We start from the raw sequence: 18,124 nt of genomic DNA on the forward strand, positions 1-18,124 counted from the left end.
GGATGTTCAAGGAAAGGTTGGATGTGGTGCTTAGGGACATGGTTTAATGGGTGATAGTCCCCCAAAGGTGCCATTTGGAGGAGCTGAGATGAATCCCCCGAAAAGTGGTCAGACATTGAACAGGATGCACAGGGAAGCGGTGGCATCACCATCCCTGGGGGCGTTCAAGGAAATGTATGTGGTGCTTTAGGAACATGGTTTAGTGTGTGATAGTGGTAGTAGGGTGACGGTTAGACCAGATAATCTTGGAGCTTCCCAACCTTAATAATTCCATGATTCCGACTCTAGGATTCTACGCTCCCTCACCCCCTCCCTCCATCACCCCCCCCCCCAACATGGCCGCCATGGCCCTGTGGGGGGGGGGGGGGGGGCACCAGGCGGCACCGCGCACGCGCACGACCGTACGACAGTAGTCGTGCGGCGGGGGGGGCGGAGCGGCAGCGCGCATGCGCCCGGCGTTTCCTTAGCAACCAGGCGGGTCCCGGCCGGGCGGAGGCCGCGGCGGAGCCGGGGGCTCGCGTAGATGTGCAGCCCGGGGAGGGCGCCCCCTGGGCCGGCCCCGGCCGGGGACCTGCCCCCGGAGTGGGAGACGGACGACGAGCGCATGGCTTTCCTCTTCTCGGCCTTCAAGCAGAGCCGCGAGGTGAACAGCACCGAGTGGGACAGCAAGATGGCCTTCTGGGTCGGGCTGGTGCTGGCCCGCGGCCGCCGCCGCGGTGCGGTGCGCACCTGCCTGAGGGAGCTGCAGCACGGCTTCGAGAGGCGAGGCAGCGTCCCGCTGGGTCTCGGCACGGTGCTGAGGGAGCTGCTCAGGTAACGCGGGGGGAGGGGGGGGTCAGAGGGGTCCGGGGCGGGGGGAGATGGGGGTGGGGGTGAAGGGGTTGGGGGGCGGGGAGCGTGGGGAGGGGGCGTAGGTGGGTTGTGAAGGGGTGGGGGGGGATCTGGGACATGCACGCAGCTGTTATGGGGCTTAGGGGACAAGTGGGGGGCTGTAGGGCAGCTGGCCCCGACGTTACAGGGCTCAAGGGAGTAGTGGGGGGCTGTAGGGCAGCCTGCTCTCCTGTTATCGGACTTAAGGGAATAGTGGGGGGCTGTAGGGCAGCCTGCCTGTCTCTGTTAGGGTTCAAGGGAATAGTGAGGGGCTAGAGGGCAGTCTGGGGGTCTCTGTGCATAGTTTTGGGGGGAGCCCTGCGTGATGGGGGCGCACAGAAAGGGGGTCTCACACCTGGAGGAGTGCTTAGCACTGTGGTGGGGAGCCTGTGGTGGGGTGCGTAGAAAGAGGGGTGCTGGGGATGTCCGGGGGGGCTGGGGCTGCTTCAGGAGGTTGGTGTTGGAATGAGAGGAGCTTGAAAGCTGCCCGCTGTATCCACGGCAGGGAGAGTGCAGCAAGATGCCAGATAAATGCCGGGGCACAGGGAGACGTGAAGCGAGGCTTGGTGCTGCTTGTGCCCACAAGTGCTGAGCACTGGTTGCAGGGGTGAGCACGAAGAAGCTTTGTGCCGTGCCACGGCTTTGCAAAGCAGAGGGGAGCGCAGAGAGGCTGCGAGGGAACGTGGGGTTGTGTTGTGTAGGGGGCAGGAGGGAGCTCCGAGCGAAGTAAAGCAGGGTCAGGGGTCACAAGCTCGAGGCTGTGCCCCACAAGGGACGTGCCTTGGGGCTCGCAGGAGGTAGGGGAGAGCAGGAGCTCCGAGGGAAATGCCATGCTGGGAAGACGCGGGCGCAGGAAGGAGCTTTGTGTTAAGTTGGGTTACGTTCCCTGAAACGGTCGTTGTGGAGAGCGGGCAGCAAATGGCATGTGCTGTCCTACAGGCGTGCAGGAGTGTTGTAGGCTGGTGCTTGCAGCGAGGTGTTTTGTCTTGTGAAACCATAGCCTGGGACTGATGGCCTGAAAACGTTCCAGACCAGCGGGGGTTAGCTGAATCTGCACGTGTGCGCCGTAACTGCTGTCACGTCTAGAGGTTTCACTTCTTTGTTTGCGATTTAGTGCACAGATGAAGTAGTCTTGAAACTTGCAAGTGGCCTTCCACGCTTCATCAGTTTCAAGTAAGAAAACAGAGAGAGGCTTGTGAAACTGGAATAAATTGTCTTGTGCTCAGAGAAAGCCTGGGAGGAGAGGGAACCTTTGTGCATTTTGTACACATCAGTGATGGGTCACATTTTAGCTAGAAGCTGTTAGGAAACTCTGCTCGAACTGTGGAAGTACAGCACGGAGAGCGATGCTTTGATTAGTAGTTCTCCATGCTGACACTTTTCCTTGCTGCCAGCAGAAGGGATTAAGGCTGACCGTACTCAGTTCTGCCTCTGGCTTTTCTCTAGGCGCGGCAAGATGCAGAGGGAGTCAGACTTCATGGCCAGCGTGGACAGCAGCTGGATCTCCTGGGGCGTGGGAGTCTTCATCCTGAAGCCCCTGAAGTGGACTCTCTCGAGCGTGCTGGGCGACAGTAAGGTACCCGAGGAAGAGGAAGTTCTGATTTACGTGGAGCTACTTCAGGTGAGTGTTGCTGAGAGTTTCCTCGAGATTATGCATCTCTAGAAAAATCCGTGAGGAACTTCATGTGCTGGCAAAGAAGGATCAGGATTGAATAGACTGCCTTCAGGCTTTTATACACCTAAGGAGTACAAACGTAGAGAGATGGCTGTGATAACGTGTGGATAAGAAATAGTTTCTGTCTACAGATGTTTGTTGAAATGAATGTGGAGGCTTCTTGCTGGCTTCCAAGCGATGAGAGCGCAGGCTTGCTGTGCGGTCTAGGAAGCCAAGCAGCGCGCTGTGAGACCGCTGCACGTCTCAGGGTGGAGTTAGTGCAAGTGTAGCGCGTGAGGGAAACTTGCAGACTGAGTGCCGTCTGCCGTAGGGAGGGATGGGTGACACAGAGGGCACTGGCTGTCAGTCCGATGCGTCGCGTCTCTGCTGAACTCGCGTGCGCGGTACTAAAGGCGGCTTTCGCTTCGGAGCATTTCCTTTCAATTTCCCTTTCCAGACGTGATTAGAGCTGCTGTTACGTTCCCTCAAACACCCTTTTCTTTGGCCCGTTGTTAGTGGTAGACCCGTGGGTTGCGTTGTGAACTCACGCGACTCATTGTTGCTGTCTAAATGGGGCGGTGCTGTGCTGACAGGTCGAGACCTCGGGACCCTTTCTCGGCGCTTCTTGGTGCCTGTTAAAATTAGCACCGGGACTTGCTGCTGTTGCATGCAAGTGGCCTCTTCAGAGACTAGAAGAAATGTGAGAACTCCTTAGATGTGTTCCTTTATTTGTAGTTACTCTGGCAGCATACAGTGCCTGCCCTCTGCGGTGGGGACTCCGCGGTCTGTTCAGAGGGTGCGTGCGTGGGAGAGGAGCAGAACTTAAAAAGGTGTCTGGAAAATCACAGGCCTCGACGTGGAATTTGGGAATTGATGGGAAGAGTCGTTTCTGTAGTCTTCTGTGAACTGTAACTCACACTCGGAATGGGGAAAGCTTTTCTCTTTCCTCCGCAAATGATGCAAAATGGCGCTGAGTACAGTTGCAGTGTGGATTAAAGAAGTTAGTTGGGGGTTTAAACTGGGTGGGAGGGGAGTTTCAAGAAGCGAGGAGGCAGACTTGCTTCCGGCGTGGTCGTTAGGTTGTTCTGTAGTATTCGCGCAGACGACTTGTACGATGTAGCTTTGGTTGTGGTGGAAAACTCTTACTTTGTGTTCCGCTAAGTGTGATGTTTTTCGAGTATTGTAAGTGCTTTTGAATATTCCTTACAACTTCTCCTGAAAGTCCGTCTGGCCCCAAATGCGATGCGTCTAACTTTTCAACTTCAGTGTGTGGGCGGAAGCAGGTGTGGACTTGGCAGTCGCCATGAGAAAAGGAAAAGTCCTGCGTAGGCTCACAGATAGTCCTGTTGTTTCCTTTCAGGAGAAGGCAGAGGAAGTCTATCGCCTGTACCAGAACTCTGCGCTTTCTTCTCATCCTGTTGTTGCCCTCTCAGAGCTGCGTTCCCTCTGTGCCAGCGTTTGTCCGGATGAAAGGACGTTCTACTTGTTGCTGCTCCAGCTGCAAAAGGAAAAGAGGGTCACGATCCTGGAACAGAATGGAGAGAAGGTACAGGGTAAAGGTGACTGCTTTTGGGTGGTATAATCCCTGTCTTGCATTTCATCTGGCTGGAAGGAATACTTCATTGGCTAAACGTGGGCATTCTTTGTTTGGAGAAGTCAATTCTATGTACTCCAACATCATAAATGTGTGATGGGTTCTTGCTTTCCGCCGTCAAACGTTTGTAATATTGTCCATGTAATCTGAGAGCTAACAACTTGGCAGATATTGTAGTTTTCTACTCTCGGGTTGACTTTTCCCAGCTACCCAACTGAACTTGTTCCACGCCACTGGAATCGGTGGTGCAAGGATTCCCTTTGTGCAAGGGTTTTCCCGTCTGTCAGTAACTACACAGACACAGTGTCTCTAAGGCGGCATGTTTGCCTGTAGTGTTCTGCGCCGTATGGTTTAGTACTGAAGTATTTACAAGTGTGACGTTGCCGTACGCTGTTCAAAGCACTAGGACAGCTTTAAATCTTCAGGGTGTTCCACTGAGGCCTTCTGTTTCCATGCTGACATCGCTCGATCCTGTCTGGTTTAATATTGAATTAAATGATAACTGGCGTGTCTCCTTAACTCTGTTGCAAGGCTTGAACAAAACCAGATGTAAAAGCATCTTTTCTTTCTAGCAGGATGAAAATATTTCTAGTGCAGGCACAAATTCTGGAGACAAAGCAACTTGAGCATGTATTGTTTTTTTCTTTAGATCGTGAAGTTTGCCCGAGGTCTTCATGCCAAAGTCTCCCCGATGAATGACGTGGACATTGGAGTGTATCAGTTGATGCAGAGCGAACAGCTGCTGTCACAGAAGGTGGAGTCCCTTTCCCAGGAAGCAGAAAAGTAATTTGGGGACGGGTGGCGGGAAGAACTTCCGTATGATACAAAACTTTGTGCTCCTGTGACGTAGTTAAGGATGAAGCTGCCGCCTCCAAGTGCAAGTCATTCTTTCCCACTTAGTAAACGCGGTATTTTCAGTAATGCCCTAGGGCGGGTTTCCTAGTCTTTGTTCCCTGACACCAGGAAAACAACATGTAGTGAGTGGGTGTTGCAAGCTTTGCAAAGTTCTGGCGTGCCTTCAAGGGCTGCTTGAGAAAAGCAAAAGTGGTTTGAGGGTGGCTGTATATGAAAGGCAGTGGTACTCGGTCATCAGAGCAAGGTAGTGAGGGTGGCTGCCGGTTTGTAAAAAAACACTACTGCTTGCAAAGGAATAATCTTCCTTTCCTTGTTGCATCTGTACAGGTGTAAAGAAGATGCCCGGAGTGCTTGTAGAGCTGGCAAAAAGCAATTGGTAAGTAGTGTTCTACTCGGGAGGAACTACAAGTTAAGTGTCTTAGAGCTGGTCCGTAACTACAGGTAATGACCAGGTCTGGTGTTGTCTAGTTAATCTTAGGTGTGCTTATTTTCTGAGGCCAAGGGTCTCCTTAAGGTGAAGGTACGGATATGTTTGACCAGAGTGGTGTGCTGAAGAGAAACGGGGACACCTAGCTCTTAAAACCAGCTGTTGTGCACGTGCCTTGTTGCGTGGGGATTGTTCTTGTATGCTGCCTTTGACTGCTGCCTGGTTTGTGATCCAGGTCTGTGTATCTAATGTCTCCAGGCGCTGAGATGTCTGAAGTCTAAACGGAGGACAGAGAGGCGCATTGAAGAGCTTCATTCCAAGCTGGATGCAGTGCAAGGGATCTTGGATCGCATATACGCTTCCCAGACTGACCAGATGGTAGTGTTACTATTGTCTTGTGCCTCTCACCGTAGCCTCATGCTTCTCATTTGTTCTTCACCTGCTCTTCAGAGCTCGTGTTTGAGGGCTGATGAGGTTCTGTTCTCTGCTCCAGGAGACAGCAAGTCTGATATTTGGGTATTGCTTGGAACAAATCTGCCTGCGGCTCTGCTTTCTGTGTGTGCTGACGGTTTCTCTGCGAGTCCTGCTTGGATAGTGGGCCTTGCGAGGAGTTTACGCTGCCTGTTAATTTTAGTTAATGTATGCTACTTTTTCTCCCTTCAAGGTATTTAATGCCTATCAGGCTGGTGTGGGAGCTCTGAAACTGTCTATGAAGGATGTTACCGTGGAGAAGGCGGAGAACCTGGTGGATCAAATACAAGAGGTACTGAGATGAGAGCACACAGAAATAAGCAAGCGGTGCATAGCTGTACACAGCAGATTTGTCCAGATATTAATGCTGAGGCATCTGGTGCTGCTTGCTTTCTGTTCTGTATGTCATCAGAGCAGACAGAGTCGATCTTTTTTAGGTCAGCGAGCAGAAGTATTCAAATAACCAGCTGTGTCCGGTTTTACATAATTGCATTTACTGCTGGCTAATAGTCACAACTTACGTTAAACTTGCGCGCTTTATGTGCTCTTTGGTAACCAATGTTGTGCAAGCACGCAGCTTTCCTAGAAGATGTTTAGTGAGATGTATTAAAAAGAAATACAAGTCCAGCTTTTGGAAGCTGGAATGCACCTACGTGCATAAAACAGGGTCTTAAACCGCCTAACCTGTAATCTTCTGCAATTCAGTAAGGAAAATGGAAATTTTCTGAGTTAATGGAAATGAAGAAAGGAATCTGTCTGCGTAAGCTGATGTAGAAGACAGAAAAGGGTTACTTCTTTAGCAACTTCATTTCCATGTACTTAAACATTTCATAGCTGAGGAGTTGATCTATAGCTTCCTTCCGTTGCTAGCATAAGCCTCAATGTAAGCATGTTGCTTACGTGAACAAGCTAGAATTAGGAGGACTTTTTTTCTGTTTCAAGTTTGTTTCCTCAGGCATGTCACTTGGTCTTGTAGCACTTACTGAATCATCTTCCATGTTACTGTTTTTACAACTGGTCACGTAGTGCCTGCTGCCTTTAGGTCAACTTCTGATTTATTTGTTGGTTGCTATTGCTGCTTTTGGCCGCGGTAAGACAGAAGATGAGCTCGTATTCTATATCAAACTGTGTTGTTTCTTCCCCTCAGCTTTGTGATACTCAAGATGAAGTAGCCCAGACTCTGGCTGGAGCAGGAATCAATGGTCTAGGTATGTTTGAGGGCTTTCATTCTCTGCTCGTGGTCTTGCTACTTACTATATGCTGCCATCCCTTCTCTGCTCCCTCCCTGGGTAGGACTAGTCCTCCTTCCTGGAAGGACAGGCTGTTACTAAAATACCAAGGATGTTGCTACCAGTGTCGTCAGAAGGAATGATGACTGATAAGGAGTTATAGTCCCTGACAGTGGGTTGTGGGAGAATCAGCATTTGTGCACCTCCAAATCCCTGCAGACTTTAAGTACTGGGAGGATTTCAGTTCAGAGTTGTGTAGTGTTGATATAAAATTGTTTTTAGAGTGGCTGCTGCTTTGTTTTTTCTTTTTTTTTTCTCTAAGTGGTGTTCTTTTTCTTCTGGCGTGTGTGGTGCTGCAGCTTGTTTGTCTCTGCTGAAATGTTTTCTTACCCTTAGAGGCCTCAGCACAAAGGCTTCTAGAGGAATAGCTTTTCTCTGAGATAAAGACTGAATTTTTACCTTTGGAAGAAGTCCGGGGAGTTCCTTATTATTACTATGAGCAATGAAGGGGGGATGGACAGTAACAGCTCTGTTAAACTTGGACTTCAGTCTGTCTGTGAAGATGGCACGTACTTTTGCTAGCAACTGACCATTTTCTTTACTTGGCAGAGATGGATACCGAGGAACTTGAGAAGGAGCTGGACAGCCTCCTCCAGGACTCGACTAGGGAGCCTGTGGACCTGCCTCCTGTTCCACAGAAGGTGCTGAATCCGGCCGTTTCGGATGCTGAGCTCGAAGCTGAATTGGAAAAGCTCTCTCTCTGTGATGGAGGTATGGATGTCAGCAGGCTATGTTAGCTAGCTGTTACGAGGATCGATGACAGCCTTGCAAAATGAAAGCAGAACTGAAGTCTGAGCCAGAATCTTTCCCACTTTCAGTTATGCAATTGGAAGCAAGCTCTCCTGGTTTCCCTGCCAGGAGCTCAGTGACATTGCCTTTGACTTCTAGGTTCAGTCTTGAAAGAGTCGCCGTCGTTGCTAGAAATTGTACCTGGACATTCTGCCATGAGTCACAGGGAAAGGTGAAGGCCCTATCGGGAGTCTAGTCCTTGGGCTTCGTTTAACTAAGCTTGTGCAGTGTTAGGGGTTTTCTTCTCATTGTTGCGCGTTTGTATCTGGAATGCTTACTGTGTCTTGTGTTGTAGGTATGATGTTTGCTTACACTAAGCTCTAAACTGGTCTTTATTCACTAAGTGAGTGACCAGAATTTATGGACTTAAGGCATATATGGAGTTTTCCCTACTCCTGTCTTTAACGGGGCAGGGAAGGGTGGGGGTAACCAAACTTTAATTTTCCTTTCAGCAATCTGTTAGCGAGCAATTACACAGGACTGTCGATAGGGTTTTCTTCCTCTTTGGGCAGCTGATACTCTCAAATTTCAGAGCAGAAGGCAGCTCAGCATCCTCTGTGAAATATAATCCTGGGTTTCCAAGGGAATGCAGTCAAATGCTGGAAGTACTGAGAACCTCTGAAATGGTTTGTTAGTTGTGGACTTGACTGATCCAGTCCCTCTTACTGATGAAAACTGACGTCTTTCTCTTGCGATTTTCTTTATAGATTTGGCACAAAAGACTCCTCCTGCTTCCTCTGAACCCAAAACAGCTCTGGGACTGAATCTCTAAAGACCCAACAGCATCCTGTTGCTGCAGTTTGAGAAGTTGTCTTAAGGTTCCTTAACTAATGACTAAAACTTTGGGACAGAAGGGTAGTAGTCCCCTCTTCTTCGTGAATATCACTTTGCTAAGCAACAGGATCTCCTGCCATGACAATCCACTCTGGAACTGGCCCCAGCTGGTGTTTGTCATCTCTGTGCCAACATCTGCACTGGTCTCAATTTGACTTGTTATCCCAAGTCACCCGTGGCATCAAGTCTTCCCTTCTGGGAACGCAGTGAAGATAAACTCTTCAATGTCCATAACAGTGCTCTTTTTTTTTTTTCTTTGCTGTGGCTGATGTTGAGAATCTGAGTTGCAGCGGTATTGCAGTTGCTCAACATTTGGCTGTTTGTGTGGTTGTTTAAAACACTTGGCACATAACTTACGTCAAGGACAGTACTTATCTGCAACGAGCTTAAGCACCTGTTGGTAGTTCTATCCCTCCCTGTCTGTATTTTGCACGGTTGTGGACAACTAGACACTGTAACTGTTAAATTGTAGGAGATTTTGTTGCTGCACTAGGGGGCAGCAATTGCAAGCACAAGACAAAAATAATTCCTCTTTCTGTAATGACACTAAGGCCTTAAAAGGGAGACCTGCAAAAGATTTTCAATGAAGGAGTTCCTTATGCTGCCATCGGTGACAAAGGTTTGCAGTCACTACGATCAAAAATTTTCTGCTTACTCGGAGTTTGAGCTGTTTGCTATTTTTGTATCTTCCCTGTTCGCAAAACAGCCGCAGGGTGATCTGCTTTGAGCTCTCATGTTGAGTGATTTGGGGTGGGTGGGGAAGGGATGCCTGTTTTTTTTTCCCCCTTCTGAGTGGACGGTTTCATGTAACAGTCTCATCTTCGCCTTCAGTCTTGATGTTGCAATTCCACAAGGTTGCGGGTGACCAGAAAGCCCCAAAACACAACCCTGTACGTGTTTCTAATGCAAAAAACAAAACAAAAAGCCACCAAGGACAGCAACTGAAGATGTTTTCAGAGGTAGTCTTTACCCAGTGGAAGTGAAACCGTCATCTTTTGCAGGTCACTTTTTTATTATGTGTATGCACTTAAAAAAAAAAAAAAAAAAAGCAGAAAGCCTGGTACCTAACATGAATAAACGAATTCCTTAAGGAAGGGAAATGGGCACGGGCTTTCTGCACGCAGAGTCTGTGCGTGGCATGGAAGCGACTAGCAACGTGTTGATCTGTAACCAGTCTTCTCTGCACCTCTCCCTGCCTCGGAATGTATTCCTGTCACCATTCAGCTCTTGGCTTCATCCTGTGCCAAACTCCACTGATAGAGCCGTGTGTGCGGCAGCTTGGGTGAACAGAAAACTTGGGCTGGAGTTTCCATGCCCTGTTTATTACCGACAAACCAGCTTGAGCCCCAGAGCACCGCAGAAGAAGTTACTGGTGTCAACTGGGGCGCTTTGTCACTTCTGTTCAGGAGTACAGACTACTGCCAGAGATCGTGTGCTGTGGCCAGCTAGCAGTTTACCCCGGCTGCACATGGAATTATGTGAAATGACTTGAAGCTCTGTATTCCTTTCCTTTGTAAACAGGAGAAAAACCACTGTGTTTTCTGCCTATATGTAATAAAGGGGAGAGGAGGAACCAGAGTCTCTTGTGGTGCCTCCTTCTGTTTCCCTGTGCCACAGATCGCTGTCCTGTGTCCATAAAGGTTGTCTGCTGAAAGAAAAGGGACAGGCTCCTGGGTTTCTGTGTCAAAACCCAGACTGAATAATTCCTGTACAAGACGTTGACTTCCCTGAACCCCCCTTATATGCTTTAAAACAGTTAAATGTCTAACAAAGGAGTTTGTTCTTACCAAATAGCCTATGCCAGGCTTCGGGTTACACAGCCTCAATCTTAGGACAGTAATTTTGGGAAGGCTTGCTTCTTTGCTCCAGCTTGTTTCATCATTCCACTTCTTCGTTATGGTGCATCTCACCAAGGAGACCGGTTTCAGGACACGCAGAACACATTCCTTTGCATAAGCTGCCTTGCTGTGGCCATGTAAGAAACTGCTGAGTCAGTTCTGGTTGCCCCCTTGTTTTTGTGGGAAGGGGATGTTGTTTGTCCAACTCCTTGTTCAGATCATAATTAAGCAGCACAGTTGAGCACGTCGATGCTATTTTTTTCCTTTTGTCTAAAGACAATGAATCTAAACGGAGTCACCTGGCACGCAGGCGCTACTCAAAACAAATTTTTCCTACTTCCCTCTGATACTAAGACGTGAAATAAACTTTGAATTCGCAGGCAGTCAAGCCTGTTTACTCTGGCAAGAGGTCTGCCCTGAGCTGGCTTGCTCGACCCTGGAGGGCCGCACGTATTTTTTGCAGGGGGAGGCAGGAAGGAAGTTTCTTGCTCCTGTGCTTATCGCGTGCTGCCTACAGCGCAACTCTGGGAAGGCTCGGATCTCTCCTATCAAAACTTGTACCTTGGGAAGGAAAGTGCAGAGACTCCTGGAGGCATAAGCAGCCTCCTGTAATTCTGAGAAGAGGCGTTGAAGAGTTAACACCCAAGCAGCTGCTGCTTTATTTGAAGTGGCTTGTAATTTTCTCCCTTTGATGCAGAGTGGGGGATGTAATCAAGATGGCTGAATAGAGAATTTGAAATATATTTTGGTGAGACGGCAGGGGAGGGAAATAGAGGGCAACTTCTTGCTGGGTGAGGAAATTAAATATAAAATCCTAAAGCTGAATTGCCGCTGAGCTGGAATCTTATCACCCTGGAGTGCTGTATAAAATAGTGCTTAACTCGATTCTCAGAAAAAAAAAAAAAAGCAGCTGCTCATGCGAGGAAATGTAGCTGCTGTTTAAGAACATAGAGCAGCAGAACAGTTTTCCTTGTAGAGAAGATTGCATCTAGCAGGCGGGAGGAGGTGATCCGTGAACAAGACTAACTGCCTGTGTTTTGTTTGCCTCTGACAGAAGAGTTAACAGTCCTTTCCCCCGTAGGTATATTCTGAGATGCGCGGAAATTGGGTAATGTTTTGGATCCCTTCCCATCCCATCTTCCCCTTGCCAGCTCAGCTTTGAATGCCTGTTTCAGAATCTCACCCTTGCACACAACTTGCACTTTCTTTAAATGGTTTTGAGCTCCTGAGGAGGAGGAGGAAGAGGAGGAGGAAGCCTTCCTTGTATCTCAAGGAATAGTTTCCTGGAATGCCGTCTGGCTTAGCATGTGTGACCTAAGTGAGCTGTGAGCTGTGTCCAACCTCTGCTGCGACTGAACGCTGTACGACAGATCCCCTGCCATCACTGCCTTCGGGAGCAGTGAAAGCATCCCGCTGTCTGCATCTTGGAGCCTAGGTATCCACAATCTTCGTGTCCTGTGTGGGGAATGTGAGAAAAATAAATGCCCTTTGGGGCGCAGGTGGCGGTGCATCTGCATGCGTGGCTTAAGTCTGACAGGGACCAAGCCAGAGCCCTGCGGTGGCTGGGCAATTAGATGGCTCTCCTTTTCCTCTGATGAAATTCTGGCCAGGAGGCAGGGAGCTGGCCTGACACAAAAGACCCGAGCGAGGCTGAGCCGCGAGCCGGCTCTTGGTGCCATCTAGCTGCTCTTCTTGGCATAGGCACTTGGCAGGAGCCTGCTGGAAGACGGTGGAACTAATGAGGCTTAATTAAACAAAGCTTTCAGAAGTAAATGCTGTGACATGTAGGCAGCGAGTTTCTTTAACCTGTCACAGAGCAAGCGTGCTGTTTACTTTAGGAGTAAGCTTCTCGGTGCTGCATCTTCCAGAGAATAATTGCGCTCTTGTTTCAAAGTTGTTCTTGGGCAGTTCCTGCTCTGCCAGGGATTAGGCAAAGCCTGGGTTACAGGGTCAGGTTAATTAAATCTCGGTGCAGCTGGGCTGAAGCTGCGTAGATTGGCTGCTGCTTTCTTCTGAAGTGGTGTATCTGACGGGCGATGGCAGAGGTCCTTGTGATACACTGCCACAACTATCGATGCAAGGAATGAATTAACGCTGAGCTGCCTAAGTTGTTTTATTTTTTTCAGTTTGATTTGGAAAGCTTTTGCTGCCCTTTTGTGTCTTGGCCAGCTTACTAGCAAAGCGTTTCTCAAAAGCAGGCCCCATTTAAGCAGCTGTTCCATAGCTGGCTCTCGAGGAAACTTGCCTCCTGAAGGAGTTTTCTGAGGTTTCTTTATCAGGGGAGCCCTGTAGGTTAGAGCACTTTTAGTTATAAAGCGAGGGATGGGGTCTGCTTGCTTCCAAGACTAAATTGTTTATTAGTAGGTCGGAATACCACGACATTTCTCCCCTCAACACTGGCGAGCAGACCTCTTGGGGATGACCACTATTTGCTGACAGGGTTAGCTGCTGTGCTGGAAAGGCATCGTGATTTTCAGGTTAATGTTTTCAGCTGACAGTCGATTGTTGAAGTGATAGCTAACATGGGACTATTTAGGAATTAAATTTAAAGAAAGAATGCTGAACTTGAAGGAGAAGCTACCTTATATCACTTTTTCTGAAAGTATTCTCATTTAGTCAGGATGCAAAACTTCTAATTTATTCAGGATGTAAAAAAAGCAATGTTCAGTACCCTCTTTGATCCTGGAAGGAACCTCTACCAGAAGACTGTCTGAAAACTGCTTTGTCTGCTACTTTCAGAAGGAAAAAAAAAATAGGTTTATACAGGCATTTTGTTTTGTTCTGTTTTATTTGTTGTTTTCTTTTTCTCCTGAGGACTTGAAGGAATTTTTCAGTGGAAAGTAGATGCCAGTTTTGCATCACTTGCAGCTGGGCAGCTTGGGACAGGGGGGAGTAACTGATTTAGGGTCATACACCTGAGCTGTGACTGTGTCTCTGCAGTGAATTTAGGTGTCTTTTATTCAGAGATCATGCCAAGAGATTCTCGCACATAAATTTCCATCCCGATTTGCAGCGAAGACCCTCAAATCCCACTTGAATGTTTGCTTGGGGATTAGGGGTAAAAGAACAGCTTACCCTGCCTGCTGAGGGATCCCAATGCCATGTTCTTAGCTTGCAGAGGACTGACCTGGTGAGCAGGGGACCCGCTGTGTGGGCAGAGCCAGATCTCACCTGTGTGGAATCCAGAGGCAATCAGCAGGAGAGGGAAGAGCAGAGAGCAGAGCAGCCTGTTTTATAGCAGAGAACATCCGTCTGCAAGAGCAGCGAGAGCCCAACTCCCTCTTGTGTCTGGCAGCAAGTCCCAGCCTGGCCAGTACAGAAGGGATTGACTGGGATTCTGTAGCAGGCAACAGATCATCAACAGATGAAGAGCTTCTGAGAGAGGAGAGGGAGAAGGGCTTTGCAGCAAAGCCCTCCCAGCTTGCTCAAACGCCAGAGGTGAGTGCCAGCTCTTTGTGAACGGTGGGCTGCAAAGGAAGGAAAGAGGGGTGGGAGGCAAGATTAAAAACTAAATGCCGCGCTGTCAGCAGGAGACTTGGAAAAGAGCGAGAGCTTCAAGTGCTTTTCCTTGTGCTGGGTCGTCTGGCCGGGTGTGAGAGCTGGGAGGATTGCAGTTGGTGCTTCTGAGCCGTCAGCGGAGCAGGAGAAACAGCATTTGGGATGCTGATGGGGACTTGAACAGCTGTGAAATCCCTCAAAGGACTGGAACAACAGGAAACCCATGGATGGTTTTTATTCCTCCACGGAAAGGCAGGCTGTGATCAACGACACCAGGAGTAGGAAGAGCTGGGCAGAGGAAGGCAACTCCACGTTGTCCTTCCGTGGGGTGACAGCTGCCTTACTTTTCCTTCTCATCCTCTCCACGCTCCTGGGCAACACCCTGGTGTGCGTGGCTGTCATCAGGTTCAGACACTTGCGCTCGAAGGTCACCAACTTCTTTGTTATCTCCTTGGCTGTGTCTGACCTCTTCGTGGCTGTCCTGGTGATGCCTTGGAAGGCCGCCACCGAGGTGGCGGGGTTCTGGCCCTTTGGGGCTTTCTGTGATGTTTGGGTGGCTTTCGATATCATGTGCTCCACAGCCTCCATCCTCCATTTGTGCATCATCAGCGTGGACCGCTACTGGGCCATCTCCAGCCCCTTCCGTTACGAGAGGAGAATGACGCAGCGCGTGGCTTTCATCATGATCGCGGTGGCTTGGCTGCTCTCCCTCTTGATTTCCTTCGTCCCTGTGCAGCTGAAGTGGCACAAGGACCGTGAGCTCCTCAGGCAGCAGGAGCCAGATTTAAACGTCACCGTGGAGGAGAACTGTGATTCCAGCCTCAGCAGGATTTACGCCATCTCATCTTCTCTCGTTAGCTTCTACATCCCTGTTGCCATCATGATTGTGACGTACACCCGCATCTTCCGCATTGCCCGGCGGCAGATCCGCAGGATCTCCTCGCTGGAGAGAGCGGTGGAACATGCCCAAAGCTGCCGCAGCAGCGACTGCCCTCACGAAGCCTCCCTGAAGAACTCCTTCAAGAAGGAGACCAAGGTCCTCAAGACCCTCTCCGTCATCATGGGTGTCTTTGTCTTCTGCTGGCTGCCTTTTTTTGTGCTCAACTGCATGGTGCCCTTTTGTGATCTCGACCTCCACGAGCCAGGAGAGCTGCCTTGCGTCAGCGAGACCGTCTTCAGCATCTTTGTCTGGTTCGGCTGGGCCAACTCTTCGCTCAATCCTATCATCTATGCCTTCAACGCAGACTTTCGGAGAGCCTTTGCAACCATCTTGGGCTGTGGCTACCTTTGCCCCAGCAATGCGGTGGAGACGGTGAACTTCAGCAACGAGCTGGTCTCCTACCACCACGACACCACCTACCACAGGGAAGCGGCGACCCTTAGCTACCCCCAGCTTCTCCCCCATGCTGCCCCGCAGGTGGAAAACAACGAGGTGTCCTGCGACAAGGTCTCTCAGGTCTCCTCTCACAGCCCTGTGGGTGCCTTACCTGCGGTGATACACGTGGAGTATGAAATGGCCGTCTCGCTGGAGAAGATTACACCTTTCACCAGCAAAGCAATGGACTGAGACCGGGTTGGGAGCAGGGTGGTGCAATGGTCTCAGATGGAACAGGGTCTCAGATGAAACATGGTCTCAGGTGGAACAGCTATTGCCTATTTTATGAGGAATTTGAGGATAACATGGATACTGGGCAGGAGTTTGCATTAAAAAGTGGGGAATAGCCAGAGTGATTTTCCAGATGGCTTAAGGAGTTCATATATATGTTATATATATATATATAAATTTAAATATATATTTATTTATTTATTTTTGTAACTCGCCGTTTCAGATTCAGCCCAGGTGGCCAGGAGAAATCTGTGCGGCTGCGCTTTCCAACTGGCCCACGGGAAAATGCTTTCTGCAAAAGACAAAAATGCAAGGGCTTGAATTCCACTTTTGTTGTGACTTCAGCTGACGAAGCAGAGGCTGATGTGGTCTGCTGAGCCTCTCCTACTCAGTCCACGAATTAAAATCGCAGCAGTGCTTGGGAGAGGGGCTGGTTTTGCCACTGCCTGTGTCCAGAAAGCCATCAGCCCAAGGCTGCTCCATGGGCACAAGCTAAATTCAACGCTCCATAGTGCTGCCTTGTGCTTGGTGGAACAGTGCTGAGCTGCATAGGCGGGAAAAACACTTTTCTGGGGGGCTGCACAGGAAGGTGGTAGTGGCCTTGCGGGGATAAATTTGTCTGGGAGATGATTCGGCTCACCTCTGACTGCCTCTCTGTTGTTCAGGCAGGTTATCCTGCAGGCCAGACAAGCGAGCAGCCACCTTTCCCGGAGCCCTGGGGCTGTGCTTGGCAGCAGCTTGTTTGGAGCATACTGCAGGGCATTTGCTCATTAGCAAAGGATTCTGCCTGCTAAAGGTCTGCTCTGGCCCCTGAAGCAGGGCCAGCCTCTCTCAGCTAGGACACGCACAGCTGAGGGCAGTCTGGGATGAACAAGGAGCATGTTTTAGCCCTGGGACACTGGACCGTTTGCTGGGGGCCTTTGGTAACGAAGGTATCTGAGCCCTTCAGCCTCAAGAGGATAAACTTGGAGCAAGAACACTGCAGTTTTGGTTTCAGTGCCTGTGCCACATCTTCCATCAGCCATGCCCCCCTCCTTTTCACAGTCTGCTTCTTTCCCCTTTTACTTTGTTCTCCCTCTTAATTCCCTTCCTCCCCCATTTCATTAAGGATCCCTCCTGCGCTGCCTCCCTCGCTGTCTCATTTCAATAATAATGGCTTCTTCAGAAGCACTCCTTGCTCACCTGTACTCTTTAATTAGCCTCTCCTGTGCACATTGGAGCTTGTGTCTGGCTTGCTCGGGGTAGAAATGGCAAGCGAACAGCCCCAGCATTTCACTGTCGACTGTGACACGAGTGACTTCAGAAACGTGTTTTGATCGGTGCTCGCTTAAACACTGCGGCAGCGAGCAGCACATCCGTGTCGCCTCGAATCCGAGACATCTTTAGCTCCCTGGCACAGCAGAAGAGCCTCCCCCCCCCCCCCCCCCCCCCCCCAGCAAACATTAACAAAGAGAAAAATCAGCAAGTGATAATTATAGAGTAACGGTAATTATTAAATAGAGCCCAATTATAGTCAAGTTTTAGCATAATCGGCATGGGAGGCGAGCAGAGCTTGCCATACTTCCAAGGTCGATGCTTGGATTTTTCTGTGGAAGTGCTGATGAGCCTCAACTTCATTTGTAGACGGCTCCCCGCACAGCAGCGAAGGTAGTTGTTAAACCTGAGACAGTCTCGGGGCTTTTCAGCTCTGAGAGGACAGGACAGCCTAACTTACAGAAGGAATTGTTCTCAGGTGAGGATTGCTGCCTAGCATTTTATAGGAGGCCCAACGTGAATGATTTCATGTGGACGTTATTGCGGTACATACAGTGATTTTTCCACCAAAAGCTGAGTTGTAGCATGTGTGTTGTGCTTTACTTGGGACTATATATAATACCCAGGCAGTGAAGGTACTGTCCTGGTCTCCCTGCTTCGGAACAATTTAGTAATACTCATCTTGTAGCAAGGTGCCTTAATCCATGACTCTATATAAAGAGACTGGAGAAAACCTAGTATTTCAATATACCACTGGTATCTACGATGAGCTGCAGGGTAAACCTGCAGAAGACACACAACGGAGATGGTGACGTGTACCTCTGATAGAGGTGGGTCTTCTTTTTTGTAAGGTTACTGCCTGCTTTTAACTTGTGTGGAGTTGGGGAGTGCTGCAGGGGATCCCTTGTTCCTCTCCACCTCTCAATCCCCTGCTCCAGCCGGCTGGGGCCCTCTCCTACCAAGGATGCAGTGCCCCAGCTCCCTCTGGCTGGACCTGCTACGTGCCAGGGCTGTTTCCTTCCTGGCTTCTGCAGCAGAAGATCCAAGGTGGTGACACTGAGCTAAACCAAAAGCTTACAGGCTGCGGAACAGGCCTCTGCACGTGGGGGAAATGGGTAACAGCTCCAAAAAGGTGTGTGACTTGG

General features: G+C 49.6%; 2 protein-coding genes across 2 annotated transcripts; both read left to right on the forward strand.

Moving 5' to 3' along the window:
- The first annotated feature begins 445 nt into the window (after positions 1-445).
- CHMP7 (charged multivesicular body protein 7) lies at positions 446-10,361 on the forward strand. The gene is made up of 10 exons (XM_035562797.2): positions 446-813; positions 2,317-2,491; positions 3,885-4,070; positions 4,768-4,901; positions 5,301-5,349; positions 5,659-5,778; positions 6,065-6,163; positions 7,019-7,079; positions 7,710-7,871; positions 8,657-10,361. The coding sequence occupies exons 1-10, from the start codon at positions 524-526 to the stop codon at positions 8,719-8,721; spliced, it is 1,341 nt and encodes a 446-aa protein (XP_035418690.1). The 5' UTR covers positions 446-523; the 3' UTR covers positions 8,722-10,361.
- A 3,497-nt stretch (positions 10,362-13,858) lies between these two features.
- LOC118256082 (D(1) dopamine receptor-like) lies at positions 13,859-15,686 on the forward strand. The gene has a single exon (XM_035562782.1). It carries the CDS (start codon positions 14,343-14,345, stop codon positions 15,684-15,686), a length of 1,344 nt encoding a protein of 447 aa, XP_035418675.1. The 5' UTR covers positions 13,859-14,342.
- The last annotated feature ends 2,438 nt before the right edge of the window (positions 15,687-18,124 follow it).

This window comes from Cygnus atratus, chromosome 27, assembly GCF_013377495.2.
Source record: "Cygnus atratus isolate AKBS03 ecotype Queensland, Australia chromosome 27, CAtr_DNAZoo_HiC_assembly, whole genome shotgun sequence".
NCBI lineage: Eukaryota > Metazoa > Chordata > Aves > Anseriformes > Anatidae > Cygnus > Cygnus atratus.

Excerpts from the sequence above, each read along its gene's own strand:
- CHMP7 (XM_035562797.2), top strand. The coding sequence starts at position 524 with ATGTGCAGCCCGGGGAGGGCGCCCCCTGGGCCGGCCCCGGCCGGGGAC. Across the intron at positions 5,350-5,658 it reads GAGCTGGCAAAAAGCAATTG|GCGCTGAGATGTCTGAAGTC; the intron begins GTAAGTAGTGTT and ends TAATGTCTCCAG. Across the intron at positions 5,779-6,064 it reads CTTCCCAGACTGACCAGATG|GTATTTAATGCCTATCAGGC; the intron begins GTAGTGTTACTA and ends TCTCCCTTCAAG.
- LOC118256082 (XM_035562782.1), top strand. The coding sequence starts at position 14,343 with ATGGATGGTTTTTATTCCTCCACGGAAAGGCAGGCTGTGATCAACGAC.